At 60.9% G+C, this 16218-nt stretch overlaps 1 protein-coding gene across 6 annotated transcripts in view; it reads left to right on the forward strand.

Annotated features, from left to right (window-relative positions):
- Positions 1-15592, forward strand: part of PRKAR1B (protein kinase cAMP-dependent type I regulatory subunit beta) — a 79547-nt gene extending 63955 nt beyond the window's left edge. For 5 of the 6 annotated variants that reach the window (XM_081135287.1, XM_081135286.1, XM_081135290.1 and 2 more), the window contains one exon: positions 335-1860. In XM_081135287.1, coding sequence (XP_080991413.1) covers positions 335-507 — 173 coding nt within the window. In that variant the 3' untranslated portion in view covers positions 508-1860. Of the gene's footprint in view, positions 1-334; positions 1861-15416 lie in introns of those variants that run through there. The other variant, XM_081135289.1, reaches the window with a different exon arrangement.
- The last annotated feature ends 626 nt before the right edge of the window (positions 15593-16218 follow it).

The raw sequence follows: 16218 nt of genomic DNA on the forward strand, positions 1-16218 counted from the left end.
AGGTGTGGAGATGGAGACCTGCGGGGGCCCCGGGGGAGGCGGCCGAGCCTGGTGCGCGGCCTCCACCGACCCACCATCCCGGCTGTGGGCTGTCCCGGGAGCTCAGGAGCTCCCACGGGTGGGGGCGGACAGGGTGCCAAGGCTGAATGTCAGACTACCAAGGAAACGTCCAGCGTAAGGAAAGCCCGAGCTCTTCGTGGGACACACTTATGCTGAACGTCTATTGGTTTGTTGGAATCATGTGACCAAGGGTCCTCGGGTTTTGGTGGCTTTTCCCAAATCCAGCAGCCGGGCCCCAGGCCAGGCCCCTGACCACACCCTCTGTCGCCCTCAGGGGAGATTGCGCTGCTGCTGAACAGGCCGCGGGCAGCCACCGTGGTGGCCCGGGGGCCCCTCAAGTGCGTGAAGCTGGACCGGCCCCGCTTCGAGCGCGTGCTGGGCCCCTGCTCCGAGATCCTCAAGCGGAACATCCAGCGTTACAACAGCTTCATCTCCCTCACCGTCTGAGCCGCCGGCCGCCCGCTGTGGCCCTCGCTTCCCTGGTGGCTCCTCTGTGCCCAGGGGCTGAGGGGGCTGGTGTCCCAGCGGCGTGGGGGCCGCCCCCCCCGGACTCACGTCTGGAATTAAACCGTCACCTGTGTGCTTTGAGAACAAGAGCGAGTGAGAGACCACCTGGGCCGAAGAGTGGCTGCTGCCCCTCCCCACGTCCCTCCCATCTCGCTATACCTGTGGGCTCATCTTGGGGGGCCCTCCACCCCTGCCCTCCTCTTCTGGGGCGCACAGAAGTGTACTTACCCCTGCTGCTGCTGAGGGGCCGGGCTGTGGGGGCCCAGGGGGCCCACGGGGTGAACTGGCCGGGTCTTGAGGAGCTGAGGGGAGGGCCAGGGCCAGGGCCATCTGGTCACCCTTGTCTCAGAGGCTGGCCAGGCCGCCAGGGTCTCAGGGCCCTGTGACGCCGGGTCACCAGGTCTGGAGTCTAACGTGGGTGACGACGTCCGGGGGGTATCCCACAGGCCCCTCAGGCTTTGAGCGGGAGGTTGAGGCTGAAGAAGGAGAGATGGCCCAGGTTTCTCCTCAGACGCTCCCCTGCCACCCACCGGGTCCTGTTGAAGATGCTCCCGGGTCAGGAGAGCCTCAGGAGGGAGGCCGCAGGTGAGCCCACCAGGTGTGCACAGGAGTCGATGGGATGCTCACCTGTCCTGGAAAGTCCACGTCGGGCTCTGGGACGCGCGCCAGTTTGCCAGACAGTCGGATCCTACCAGCACCCTCTGTGGGGGAGACGCCCAGGATGGGGGAAAACTGTGAGTTTAGGACTTTTCAGGACAAGTGAGCGCTGTTCCCTCGGAGCCAGGGGTCCTGGACAACGTCTGCATGTCCCAAGTGCGCAAAGCAGCCTCTGGGAGACCTCGCAAGGGGGTGTGGGGTTTCCTCAGACGCACTCGGTAAAGTCAGAGCTGGAGTCCCGTGAAGCAGGAGGCCTGGCCCTGTGCAGTCCGTTATCTGAGCTCCGTCCCCTGCGCCCCGCACACCCCAGTCACCATCGATTAAATTCCCCTTCGACGACGACCGAGCCAGCCGGCTGCCAGCCGTGGCAGCTTCTGGTGGCCCGAGATGCAATGGAAATAGTGCCGTAGCCCGACCTTGCTCCTGCCTGTGCCCACTGGGTGCCCGGTGCGAGGCAGCCCCAGCAGTTGGCCGTGGCCGTGGGTGACTGTGATGTGTGCCCGCTGTATTTATCGCGATGCTCTGTGCTGCATGTGCCATTAAATGTGCAATGAGGTACCTCCCGCCTCGTGTGGTCACTAATCACTCGCAGGAGGCTTTCCCTCGTTTTCATTGTAGTAAAATATTCATAACGTGGTCCTGGCCAGTGTGCTCAGTGGTTAGGACCTCAGACCGAAGGGTCCCGGGTTCAATTCCAGCCAAGGGCACGTGCCTGGGTTGCAAGCTCAATCCCTGGTCCCGGTCGGGGCGCGTGTGGGAGACAGCCCATCGGTGTCTCTCTCACATCGATGTCTCCCCCCCCCCCCATTTCCACTCTCTCTGAAAAGAAACAGAAAAAATATCCTCAGGTAAGGATTAAAAAATATATTCGTAATATAAAACTCACCATCTCAACCATTTTAAGTGTCCGGTTCTTGGGCATTAAGTATGTTGACACTGCTGTGTGGCTGTCACCACGGTCTGTCCCCAGAACCTTCCACTGTCCCAAACTGAGACTGTCCCCATGAACCACTAATTCCCTCTACCCACTTCCAGCCCCCTGCACCCACCCTCCTACTGTCTGTCTGCAGAAACTAATTTTAATAATATATTTTATTTAACCCAATCCAAAATAGTCCCCCCTCGAGGGGTAGACCCCACCCTCCCCTGCAAACCTTGACCTGGCTTCAGTGACTGGGTCCTGGCATGGACGCGGGACCAACCTGGGCAGTGAAAGACACTTGGCCCTGTGGGCGCATTTTGGACTCTGCTCTCCAGACTGTAAGGCGATAATGACGCCTGCGCTGCTTAGAGCCGGCAGGTCTGTGCGTTTTGTTACAGCGGCCACAGGGAGCTCGTGCAGAGGCCCAGCTGGGATGAGACGCGAGCTCTGCCACCTGGAATGCCAGCGTGACCACCACCTGGGCTGCTGCTGCTCTCCAGGCGCCCCGGGTGCCCGGGCTGGGGGTGGACAGGGCGCCCCCCTCAGTCCCCCTGCCCGGCTGGTGGCTGCAGGACGCCTCCTGTGCTGCCCGCGGGGCGGGGCGGGGGAGGCCGTCGCTGTGGCATCCTCCTCCCAGCTGGGCGCTGGGCCTGTTCCCTCTGGCACCAGGCGGGCACAGACCCTGTCTTGTGGGGCTTGTGAAAGCATGCTGTGTGTGCCTGAGATGACAGGCTGGGCAATTGTTCCTGCCCCATCTCCAGGGCAGTGCCGAGGACCCTGGGAGGATCAGGCTCGGGGAAGGGGCCCACACTGGTGGGGCCACTGTCCACCCCACCTGGTGTCCTGGGGGTTGTGGCCTCCCCTCCTCTCTCTAAAGAGCCTAGAAAAGTACCCCAAATGCATCTGGAAAGGAGCACATGGTCCTCTGACCTGGGCTGGGGCGGCAGCCTGGGAGCCCTGGACACTCGGTGGCATTTCTTCATTTGTCCCTCTACAGTTCCCATGCCCTTCACACTGTCCTGGCGGGGGGGTGGCCAGGCTTCTTCAGGGACAGCATTTCCTGGAGGCTGGAATCGGCTGGAAGATTCGGAGCACAGACCTGAGCTGAGTCCAGAAGTCAGCAGGTGGCCTCCAGAGCCCTCTCGCTGTGGCCACTCCGGGCTCCATGGTGTCCCAGGGCTGCCCCGCTTTCCCTGCCCGACACAGGCCTCGTGAGTGGGCACCTCTGAGCCCCGGCTGCCCATCTGTGAAATGGGGGTGACAGGTTGCTGAACAGGCAAGAGGAGCTTGGTGGCCCAGCTGCACAGTTGTCCCTGCTGGGCAGCTGGCCTTCAGTGACAACCTTGCCAGGGATAGTCCCGGCCTCACCTCACCCGCCTGGGGTGGCTGAATCAGAGGGCGGGTGGTGACTCACTCCGAGGTTGGGCATTTCCCTCCCGGCCCCCGGCTGCTAGGCTGGGGAGATGGGCAGGCTCACTGCAGGGACCCGGGGAGGGGTGACTCCTTTGCCTGGGAGGCCCTCGGCTGTGGTGACTTGGTCTGACTTGGGGGTCCCAGGTCCTGGCTTCTGGAGCCTTCTCATGGCTGCTGCAGGCCACAGGGGCTCTGGTCCCTGGGACTGAGATCCAGACAGGCCCCGGAGTCTGCCGTGGCCTCATCAGAGTGTAGCTCATCCCCACCCCCTTCCAGGAAGCCTGTCCTGATGTCACCAACCCCTCTTGGACCGCTCGCCTCCTTGGATGTGAGAAAATTAGGAAGTTGGTGACTCACTTCTCTGGCCCAGCCACACCTGGGGCAGACCCCTCTCATCTGGCCTGGTTCTAACTTGAGCTCCAAGGGCAGGGAGGCTTCCCTTAGTTTCTCAATCTGGGTGGAGAGACTAAGACCCATAGCATGACTGGGGACCACGAATGCCCTTTTCATGGGAATTTTAACAAAGGTGGAACTTGCATGTATCCAGTGGATCTTCCAGTGCATGTGTAGGACTTTCGGCCATGTGGAAGGTCACTGGGTCAGCCTCAGGGACAGAGCCCTGTGTCGTTCCACAGACCTCCCTGCCACCCTCCTTAGTCAGACTGCCCTTTCCTGCCCCAGTTGGAGAAGTCAGGCTGGGGTATTTCTGGTATGCACTGGACAGTGAGCTGGGGAGTCCCTGACCTCCCAGGTTGTGACCATGCCAGCGCCAGAGGGCACAGGACCACGGGTGTAACAGCCTGACCCACCTCGTGTCCTGGTCCCATTTCTCACCAGCTCTGTGGCATCAGCAAGCTCCTTCTCCTCCGGGCCTCAGCCGTCTCATTGGTGAAGTAGGATCACAACCCTCGCCTCCTGGGGCTGTGTGTGCGGGTGATGGGTGTCAGCACAGTGTTGGGTGCAGGTGTCGCGTGGACAGCACCAACCATATCACACATTCACGACGCCTCCCAGACATGTCCAGTGTGCAGCCTGTGTGTCCACATCTCTTTGGCTGCAGGGTGGCCCTGCAACTGCCCCCGACCTGGAGCACCCCTCCCGCACCCCCGCCTTGGTGCTGCAGCACCCCCTCTGAACTGACACCTGGTGATGTGTCCCCTCCCCTTCCCACCGGGCTGCCCTGGGAGGATGTCAGGGGAGGGGCGCTCAGGGGCTGCCCAGGGGCCCCAGTGGTCCAGGAGACAGATGTGTCCTTGATCCAGGCAGCTGGTGGGGTTTGCAATTGCTTGTAGCACTGCCGTGGAGCTAGAGGCAGAAATACCTGGCTACGGGTCCTGCAGGCTGGGATGGTCTCCACCCGAGGTGTCTAGGCCTCCGCTGGGGGACATGAGTGACCGGGGGCTCGACAGCAGGAACGTCTCCATCCCTCGTCCTGGGCCCGAGTTGGGGATACAGCACAGAGCTGCAGCCTCTCTGGGTGGCGTGGGCTTCCATGCACAGTTGGATGCAGCGGACTTGGTGCCGAGGGCTCCAGGAGCAACTTCACGTCAACCAGGGCTAAGCCCCCAGCTTCGGGGTCTGGTCTCAGAAGTCGCACAGTGTCACTTTCAGCAGGATCCAGGTCGTCCCGACCCACTTGGACTCAGGGAGGGGACACGGTCCCCACAGCTTGATGGGAGAAGAGCAAAGCACTTGAAGCCCGGGCTTAAAATCACCACTCCCTCTGCTTCCAGGACCACAGTCTTGACCTAGACAGGCTTCTGTTGGGGGTCAGTGAGCACATGTCGCTGTGCTGTGTCTCTCTGGTCCCTGGGAGGGAGACCCCACCTGCAGTCATGGTCCTGCTCACGTCAGGACGGGGCTCCTCAGCACGGGGACCCTATTAGCTGTCCCCCCAGGCCCATGCACACAGTAGAGATACGAACATTTGTTGAATGAATGCATGATTGACTCCAAACCCACACAAAACCTCGCAGGGACGGCTTGGATCAGAAGAGTTGAGCTGCTGAGTTGAGGAGCCCCAGGCACTTAGCTGGGCAAGGAATCTGAGAGCTGGGGACAGAGGGGCCTTTGCCAGGTCACCGTGGGCATGCCAGAGCCGACCTGCGCCCTCTCCCCCCCGCGCCTCTAAACCCTTCATACCACCTGAGTCAGAAGAAATTTTTATTTTGCTTTTGGTAAGACCATCATTGCTTCCAGAGTTACCGCAGCTGATTTTACCTGCCTCAGAGGAGAAAGCCCTGGTCACGCGTCCAGACTCCTGGGAATACTTGTGCTTCACATTTTCTGTAGACGAAAACTGTGATGGGAACCTCACGAATTCAGGCATCCCCGTGTGACTTCTGCACATTAGTCTGTCGCCCGTGGTATCCCACATGGCTGCTCTTCTGCAAGTGGCCGTGGCGGGGGGAGGGGGTGGTGACCCAGACAATGTCAGTGTTTACGGGCTGGGTGGGAGGGAGCGGGGAGGGTGGGGGAGATGGGCCCAGGGTGCCCCTGCCTAGGCTGTGGCCTCACCCTGAACACTGAAGTTTGGATGCTCTGGTCTGGGGTGGGATGTCTGAGGGCCAGTCGGGAGGTGGGGCCAGGGGGCATCAGCCAGACCAACACCCCCCTGAGCTGGAGAAGGGCTTTGCCCAAGGTCACTTTCTCTCCCAGCTGTGGGCACTGGCCCAGACCAGCTCTCTCGTTCAGTGTGCCTGCCGCCCCCACATGGTTCTGTCTTTAGCTCCTGCCTCTGGCTTCCTCTGGTCACCTCCAGAGCCACCCCTTGCTGAGGGCCCCTGGGCATCTGTCACCAGTCTCCTACTGTCTGCTGCTCCCCTCACCCCTCCCTGGAGTCCAGCCCCAGATGGGCCCTGGGAACCTGCAAACAGAGACCAGCCCAGCCCTTCTGGGCCTCACCTGCCCATTTGCCCATGTTGCTACATGTCCCCCTCTTCCCGGAGCTCCGACCCCAGACCTGGGTGTCCCTGGCTCCTCTCCCTCCCCCACACCCCACCTGTGAGCCCAGGGGCCCTGTTTGTCTTCCTCCCCACTTTGCCAGGGATGGGCACACGGCAGCCACCCAGGGCGACGTGTCCAGGACGGCCGCGTGTGGGTGGGGGGTTCCAGAGCTTCTGTGGAGGGGAGCAGCCTCCCCCTTCTCCTGGGAGGCCCCAGGACTCAGACTCCAATGGAGCTGTGGGAGGCCAGGAACCTTCTGGGATGCAATGCAACCCACTGGTGGGTGTGGCAGCCTTCCCTTCAGTTAGGGTGATCGGCGGTCAAGAAATAGGGTGATAGCTGCTGGAGCTCCAGTGGGTCCTTGGGGTGTTGGGGAGAGGAAAGAGATGGCTGCTCTGGTCCTGGCCCAGGGTGACTTGGCCAAGACAGCTTCCATCCCAGACATCACACTCTCCCTGTGACCCGGGGGGCAGGGCGGGACCCTGCGTTTAGGACCCCTTGTTTTAGCTGGGGAGCAGAAGGGGCTCATTAACCTGGGGAAGATGCAATAGCCTGGGGTTCCAGGCCCTTAAGGGCCTTCTCCATCTGCATCTGTGTTGTGGTCACCAGGAGGTGCTTTCATTGGTTCGTTGGTTCGATAGCTCAGCAAGCCCTTGGTGAGCGCCTGGCGCCTGGCCAGGCTGAGAAGGGCTTCAGGGTGGGCCCTGCCATTCCCAGCGTCCTGCTCCAGGCCTCGCTGGCTGGTGATGGACGACGCATGGACACAGAACAGCTCCCCAACCCCTGCCCCGTGTGTTGAGACTGAGTGTGACTGGCCTGCACGGGAACCGTCAGGCCCTATGACTGGGCACCCACCCCGTAGCCCCGGGGGAGTTCAGAGAAGGGAAGTCACCTGCCTATTGGTGGTGCCCGTGGGAGTCAGGCCCAGGCGAGGGTGCGGGGGCCAGGGACCCGCCCTCCCTGTTCCTGCCCAGGAGTGGTCTTTTCTTGCCAGACACTGGGCTGGGACCTGGGCCTGCCCCTGACACCCTGGACTGTCCCTGGTCCTAAAACTTCCTGTTTATGGGCCGGGCAACCGACCCAGGCAGGCGGGCCAGGTCCCTCCTCAGAGGGCACAGTGTGGAGACACCTGCAGGCCCAGTGAAGGCCCCTGCAGAAGGGCATGGGAGGCAGTGTGGGGCAGTGGGCAGTGCCCCAGGGTCAGCTCGGATGGTGGCTCACCCTTCAGGCTCTCATGCCCTCTACTTGCCGGCCCAGTGCTGGGTTAGGAGACCTGGGCGCAGCTGACCAGCCTCTCACCTGGGCCCCCACAGCCCCTGCCCCTCAGCCCCGTGGAGACCTGTTCCTGAGGCCACTGGTCCATCCACTGCCACCTGTAGGCTGAGAATCAGGGAGAGCAGAGTGTGGCCCAAGCAGGGGCCTGGCACATGGTGGCCTGGGTTCCACTGAAAGTACTCATGGACTGTTCATGCAATTTAACCAGTGGTCACCGTGGGATCGGGGTCTCAGGGACAAACTGACAGCTGGGCCCCTGCTCCCCAACCCGCCTGGTGGGGCCCGGAGATGCACAAAGGCAGACCACTGTTGCTTCTAGAGTTACCCCAGCTGATTTTACCTGCCTCATCAGGATGTGGGTAATGAGGGTCTCAGCCAGGGAGGGCAGGATGAGCTGGAGGTGGGAAGGACATGAAGAACCGTGATGTGCATGTGGGGGCCCACAGGGGAACCCCAGGCCTCACCTGAGGGTAGGTGAACCTGTGGGAGTGCTCCCCCGCACACCCATCCCTCCCTGCCCTCCCAGAGTTCAGGGCTGCTGAAGGCTCCAAAGCCAACTCTGGGCAGGCTGCAGAACTGACCAGGTGCCTCAGCTTCACACAGGCCACGAGGGTGGGTGCCTGGCTGGGAAGTTCCGTAGGCCCCTCACCCAAGGCTGTACTGGCTCCAATGGGTGCTCGCCTCCAGCTGGGAGGGGCCTTCCAAGTGCAACCCAGGCCTGAGCCTTGGCCCATGTTGCAAACTCAGATGCAGGCCTATGGGTGCTCACCAGCCCGCAGGCGTTTGAGACCCGAGACCGTGTGGGGAGGGGGGCAAGCGTGGGGGCTGCGGAGCCATCTGGGCTGACTCGGAGGGAAGGGCAGCACTGTGCGGCTCTCACCACGTCCAGGATGGCTCCTGAGACCAACTGGGAGCGGAAAGTGAGCTGAGGCAGGTGAGAGGCCTGGGGAGGAGAGTGTACCTTGGGAAGCAGGTGGAAAGGGCAGGGCTGCTCATGGGGGAGGGAGGTGGCCTCATGTGGACTCTGTCCTGTTCTCAACACCTGTGGGCCACACCCCGTCCAGCCCCCTGCTGGGGCCACAGCCAAGGAAAGGGAGACTGACTGTGAAAGCTGGGACCAGCTAGAGGCTTGGGGGTGCCCAGGTGGGCAGGTGGAAGGACCTGGGACCACAGAATGCTGCCCCGGACATGAGTGGGCGGGATGCCTGGGGGAGACATGCCCCCTCCTCCAAGGAGGCCACCAGGACGCATGAGGCCCTGGCTCAGTCACTTCCTGGAGCTGGAACCCCATGAGGAGAAAGGCCTTGAGGTTCAGAGGGGTGGGGCTCTCTGGCTGCAGGGGGGTTGTCCCTGGCCAAGAGGAGATGCTGAGAGCTTGCCTTTCCCCTTCAGGCTGGAGAGTTTGGGGGAGGTTCTTGAGGAAACCCCACCTCAGGCTATAGGGTGCCTCCTCCCTCCTGCCCCAGGCTACTGGGTGACGGGGAGCCCTGGAAATCCCCGGAGGAGTGGCAGCTCCGGAGTGAAGGGTTGGCACTGGGAGGGCGGTGGGGGGGGCAGAGGACCAGGACTAAGACAGAAGGGGGAGGAGAGGGGAAGGAAAAGGGGTGAGAGGAGGTGGGAGAGGGGGAGGGGCGGCGGAGGAATGGAAAGTGCATTCCAGACGGGTGACATAGCCCCGCGGCAAAGGCGGGGGAGGGTGAGCTGCCCTTCTCGGGAAGGCCCCTGGGATCCGCTTCCCCGAGAGGGAGATAAGACGGGTGGGGCCCAGGCTGGAAGGAAAATTCCCGGCCTGGGGAGCCCCATGCTGGCTGCCATCCTTCAAGGCTCCGCTCAAATGCCTCCTCCTCCTTGAAGCCTTCTCAGATTCCTCCTTGGCCCCTGGACCAAGAGGTGCCCTTGGGGAGCCTGGCTTCCTTCCCGTCAGTCGTGGGCAGGGTCCAGGTGGGCCTTCTCCGGTCCTGCTCTGTGGCAGCTCAGACACTAAGGCGGGCCTCGTGGGTGTCCACTCTCGCTGGCTGGGAGGCGTGGCAGGGTTTCCTCTGGGTCGGGCGGGGGAGTTCCCAGCACCTACCTGGGCGGCCTGACCTCTGAGTGGGGCTGCCAGGCTTTGCTGTGGGGAACTGACAAGCCCTGGGTATCTTGGTGGCCCCTACGCACCAGATGCCCTCTGGGTGCTGCCGTGACTTACCTGCAACACCCTTGGTGTCGTCACCCGTTTCTCAGCTGACGCAGCGGAGGCGCCGTGGGTTAGGACGTGGTGAGGCCTGGCCTGGGCTCAGCCGCAGGCTGCCTTCTGAAGGTGGAGTCTCATCCGCCCTGGCTGGTTGGGAGGAGGCCAGGTGTGCAGGGAGCTCCCTTCTCCCTGAGCTGGTAACGGGGTGGGCCGTGGGCCCTCGGAGCTGGGTGGGTAGGTGTTGGAGGGACCCTTCAGGGAAGTGATAAGTCAGGCCCCTCCGCACATCTACCACCAGAAGGGACGAGTCCCTTCACTATAAAAGGCCCAGCCCAGGCCCCTACTCACCGATTCCTCCCCATCAGAAGACTCAGGGGCTGCTTCTTGGAGGCCGGGAGGTCTTCAGGCCACAGAACTTCTCCTGAGAGGCCAGGGGGACGCCTGTGCCAAGCCTCCCCCATGGGCCCCAGTGACCTCCACTCTTGGCTGTCCCCTCCCCTGGGGAGCAAGTCTGCTCTGAGTGACAGTGGAATGCTGTGGGGATGCTGAGGACAGGCCATCAAGGACACCTTGGCTCTTGAGGAGGCCAGGTGCCCTGTTGTAAGGACAGGCAAGCAGGCCAAGTGGCACAGAGGCCTCCCTTCCACAGCTGTTGGGGAGCCACCTGGGCAGCAAGTCCCCGCTTCCTGTTGGCCTCCCCGGCTTCACCGACAAGCCACCTGGCCCAGCCGCTCCTGATTCCTGACCTTCAGAAATGGGGGGTGGTCCACTTTCATTGTGGCTTTAGTCTCTCAGTCTTGGGGTTCCTTGTCATTACTGCTGGAAACTGAGGTCCAGAGTCGTCACATGACTTTTCCATGGAACATGCTAGAAAGAAACAGAGCCTGAAGTTGGACCTGGTTGTTGGGGGCTGAACTGCCCTGGTCCAGGATCCCCCAGCCGTGCTGCTTCTGGGGTCTTTGCTAGTCATACCTTGACACCTGAGGCCTCAGTCTGGCCGCATGGACCCAGCCGCCTGGTCTCATGTGACCCTGCAGCCTGCAGAAGGAGCTCCTCGAGTGGAGGCCACTAGGGCTTTGAGAGTGGGCGGCCTGACTCCAGACTCATGAGAGGCAGCTGGGCTGGGGCCAGAGCCTGAGGTTGCTAATGGAAGCGATCCTGGGCCCCAGTGGCTGCGTCTGCTTTCTGCCCACGTCAGCACTGCCATGGGAGCCTGGTGGGACACAGAATTATTGATAACCTGTTATCTGTTATCTGCCAGGAAAATGCTTTGCAATTCGGGGAGGCTCATGGCGAGGGAGGGTGCTGGCAGGAGCCTGTCCCCATCACCTGGCCGTTAGTTTCACGAGGGTGGTGCCCTTCGGGCATCTTCTGGTGGATCCCCATCCCAGAGCCATTGGGTCACTTGGGAGTAGAGGAGGACCTGGGCTGATGGACGGATCACTGTCCTGCTGAGAGCAGACTGCAGGGGAAAGGGAAAGGGTGGGGACTTTAGGGGGACAAGTCAGGGTTTGGAGACACTGAGGGGTGAGTCAACCAGGTTTCCTGCCCGACAGGAGGCACAGTATGTTGGGAGAGAGGTTCCAAGCTTGCTCTGAGATGCTGGGCCGAGTGGCCAGAGGACAAGGGGTGTCGGGGGTCCCAGGACCAGGATGCAGCATGCCGGGGGTCTGTCTTGGTCGTGTTAAGGTTGACGAGTCTGTTGGATACCAGGTCAAGGTGCTGGGGCCCAGGACAGAGGTCTGGGCTTGAGGTCCTGCTGCGTAATCGTCAGCCCAGAGGCCGTGGCAGCTGAGACCAGTCCACGCACCCAGGGAGGGAGAGGGGACAGGAGGGGGCCCTGGGCTCACCAGGGGGAAGGAGCCCCATGGAGGGGAGACTGAGCAGCCTGGGAGGACTCGGAAAATCAGCAAGTGGGGATCCTGGAAGCCGGCGAAGGACCGTGTCCAGGAGGAGGGTGTGACCTCTGGGTCAGATGCTGCTGTTGCGTCAGTCAGAGGCCTCAGCCTCACGAGCTCGGAGACTCTGACCATCGGCGGCAGTGGGCTGGGCGCAGGAATGGGCAGCAGGGCCGTCCTGGTCAAGGGAGTGTCTGAGGAAGCTTCCTTGTCTCTGGAGAAAGCCTTTGGGAGAGTTGTTTTTCCTGGCTCAGTGTGAACGGGGAAGACGAGTGGTGTCTGGCAACTGTCTTGTCACCATGAGGGAATCAGCCCAAAGAGGCTGCTATGAAGAGGGCCGTGTCGACACAGAGCAGAGCCCTTAATCAGACCCCTCCTGAAGCCCTGGGCTCACTGCATCAGCAGTCCAGTTCCCCGAGGCCGAGCGCCTGGCCGAGACAGGCAGGTGCGGGCAGGTGAGCCCCCGCCCACGTCAGCGCTGAGAGGGCAGGGTCAGTGTGGCTCATGCTGTGTCCCCCACGGCGCAGTAAACGTGTGTTGTTGGACGAATGTGTCTCAGGGCCGTCAGAACAGGAGAGAGACAGACCCTGTGTGTGGACAACACAGCGGCACTTGAGTCAGCAGAGCTAGGAATAGCCCCTGTGACCAGAGCTGGGGTCCTGGGTGCCGGGTGGTTCCACTTCGGGTTTCTCGGGGTAAGGGGCGCATTGTGACCTGGGCTGCACTCTAGGGCTTTGAGCGGAGCAACTGGTGGCCGGGGGCCAGGGTGACCCCACAGGACTGTCCCCAACCCGTCCGACAGGCGTGGCCAGGCCGCCAGGGCCGTGGGGGCAGGGCTGCAGGGGCTCTGCGTGCGGGTGGACCCTGCGTGTACTGAGCACCTGCTGTGTGCGACATCCCTGCATGGAGTCCTCTCCGCAGGGGGCCAGGGAAGTGCGTCTGTGCCGGCCGGGCCGGGCTCTGTGCTGAGACGTCTCAGGCAGACCTTTAGCAACCCTGTGAGAGGTGAAGCACCTGCCAAAGCTTGCACAGCCAGCAGCGGTGGAGCTGCCCTCAAAGCCAGGACCGGCTCCCCGGGGCCTTGGGCCGGGGCTCCGTCCTGCCTACAACATAAGGGCCCCCCGATGCTCCCCGTGGGTGCACAGTAGGCCCTCAGGAAGCCGAGGGACCCACGCACCTCTCACCTCGCACTGTCGCAGGGGGACGCTGGGCTGCGGGAGGCCTTGGCCTCCACCCCACAGCCGAGGGTCACGGCAGGACAAGGAAAAGATTATCTGGCGCACTTTGCTCCCTCCTGTCGAGAAAAACAGCCGCAGATGGAAATGCTTCTCCAGCAGTCGCGGGCAGGGAGGGCTGGCAAGTTCACCCTCAGCTGGGCCCAAACCCCCTCGTCAAGGTCAAAGGGGCAGATGGCGGCCCTCAGAGAGGAAGGGCACCGTCAGGAAGGGCTCTCGGGACAGCGCGAGCCCTGCATCCCAGCGCCTCCCTCTCAGTGCCGGCCGGGGCGCGGTGGTCTCTCCTGGAGGAGACCCAACAGGTCCTGGGCATTGGTCCAGCCAGGCCAGCCGGGGAGCACTGTGTCCCCTAGAGTGGGCCTGTGACACGCAGCCTTGATGCTCTGAAAAGTTCGATCCAGGAGGCTGTTGGGGGGGGGCTGCTGGCTGCCGTCTCCCCTGTGGAGAGAGTGGAAGATGAAGTCCGAGGACTAGTCTTGAAGACATGAGTTGTGTCTTTTTAAAAATGGATTGACTTAGAGAGAGGGAGAAACATCAATTTGTTGTTCCATATATTTACACTCTCATCGGTTGATTCTTGTATGTGCCCTGACCAGGGATCAAACCCGAAACCTTGGCGTATCGGGACAACACTCTAACCAGCTGAGTACCCAGCCAGGACGTGGGCTGGGTCTTGATCCAGCCGCACCTGAAGCTGCTCACTGCAGAGCCTGGCCATTCCCTGGACCAATGCCTTCTGTTTCCTCTGGCCACTTTGAGTTGGGTTCTTGTCACAACTAAGAGTCTTAATGTCTACAGAATTGGAGGGTGGAGTGAGCTGCGACTTCTCTTCGTGACAGGGAGTGGAGGTCCTCCTTTCGGGCTCCTGACCCAGGATTTCCCTGACATGGACGCCCCACCTGAGCCCCTCCCTCTGAGCTCCCAGGCCAGGGCTGCTGTGGGCACCACTGTTGGCTCAGAGAGAACTTCAAGCCTGAAGACGGAGGGGACCTGCCACTTCCCAGCCCAGTAACATGGCTTCTGTTACCTCAACGTCGGTTTTAAAATAGAAGTGACTGAGTTTCTTAGACAAATGATAACACAGCACAAACCTGGACACTGGGTGAGGAGCTGACCAGCAGCCTGACGCCCACACCCACTTCCCGTAGTGAAGACTCGGACCTGAACTCGGCCTGGGGATGCCCGGTGTGAACGAGCCTCGGTATCCACACCTAGGAAACTGTCTTGGCAGCTGTCACTCAAACGGACACAGTTCCTAACAGGACAAGGGTGAAGGGACTGTCTGTTCACACCTGGGTTTAGGTGATTTCCAACATTCTCAACTTCAAGTTGTGCTGCTCTGAACCCTTTGAGGATATGGCCATTTCTTGGGCCAGGTGCCCAGCTGTGGGACCACGGGGTGGGGTCATGGCCACCTGAATGGCTCCCAGTGGCCGCTTGCCGGCAGCTCTGACTTTGACTGGCACCAGCTCTGGGAAAGGAATGCTTACTCCAGGGCCCCTCCTCCACCTCGGGTTGTCTTTCCCCCGCCAGATGGCTTCCATCCCTCTGGAATAAAATCCAAATTCCTTCCTTTGGGCTCATGGCCTAAGTGAGCTGTCCTATGCCTACCTCTCCCAGCTCATCGCCTCCTAACATCCCCCTCCCCTGTTCCTTGAACAAGCCAAGCAGGTTGCTGCCCCAGGGCCTTTGCTCGTGCTGCTGTTATCTCTGCCTAGAAGGCTCCATCTAAATTGTCTCGAAATTGGCTTTCTCAAAGAGGCCTCCCTGACCACCCCAATTCCTTCCCTTGAAATAGTATATACTCGGCAGCTCTGTGAAGGCACCAGATCAGTGTGGTTGCCGTCTTCGCACAGTGCCTGGCATATGCATGTCTGTTGAATGATCGAGTGAGCATTTCCGAAAGCAGTCCTCTGAGCCGGCTGTTACCCAGGTGAGGAGGCTGAGGCTCCAAAGTGCTAAACAGCTTGAGGTCACACAGCCTTGAGGCTGGGAGTTGTGAGACCTGAGCCCTGGATTCTGCTGGTCTCCAGGATTCTGCTGGCTTCTCCAAGGAGGCAGCTCAGCTCACGCCCCATATGCAGTCACCTGGGTGGCTCTACCGTGTAGATGTGAGCTCTGGGTGTCTACACCAGTACTGTCCAATATAGAAACATTGGAGCAACATGGCATTTTAAATTCTAGTAGCCACATTAAACTAAGGAAAAACAAACAGGTGAAATTAATTGCAATCATAGTTTATTTAACTCAATATTTCAAAAGTGTTATCATTATAACAGGTGACTAATATAAACATTACTAATGAGAAATTTTACACTCTTTACTTTCAGACTAAGTCCTCTGAGGCTGTTTTGCCCGCCCAGCAAACCCCAACCTGCAGCAGCCCCATTTCACATGCTCAACGGCCACCCGCAGCTAGTGGCTCCCGTACTGGACTGTAGAGGTCCAGCCTTCATTCCTTGAACCACCAAGTGCCCGGTAACATAGGTCTTCATCTTTACAGATCGATTCTGGGCTACTCTAAACTTCATTTATGTTTGTAAAAATATTTAACAGGGGTTAAAAACAACACTGTAAGTGGCTCCCCTGCTTGCTGGTGGGCTCGCTTTCTGGGGAGCCTGAACTGGAAAGGCCTGCTCCCTAGTCTCGGGGGCCTGGAGCACCCTGAGATAATGACTTAATTAACGCCTGCCTGGGCACTTTTGATCTTCAAGGAGCGGTGCCCACTCGGCTGAGGCTGCTCCTGGATTAATTGCCCTGAACTGAGAAAGCCTTGCCCAGAGATAAAGGGAGCCCTGGTGTTTCATCATTACAAATTGTCCTGAAATCCGCTCTGGCACCAGCAGAGGCCTGGGTCTGGACGCCCAGCTGGCCCCCACCTGCCTGGCAGGGGCGCCAGGGCTCTGCCTGTGTGCGGGTGAGCAGTGCACTTCTGAGAGGCAGCCTCCTGCGTGGGGTTACGGGCCCCCACTTCCCAGACGAGGGACCTGAGACTCAGGGCAGCCAGGCCTGGGTGTGCCCTTCCCCATCACCTTGCACCTTGGGACCAGGGGTGTGGGGGCCCGTGCTGCCGGCTATTGCCTTCAGCCACATCAACCCTCACGCTCCCGGCTGAGGGACAAACGCCACCGG

The sequence above is a fragment of the Miniopterus schreibersii genome (assembly GCF_964146895.1).
Source record: "Miniopterus schreibersii genome assembly, chromosome: 4".
NCBI lineage: Eukaryota > Metazoa > Chordata > Mammalia > Chiroptera > Miniopteridae > Miniopterus > Miniopterus schreibersii.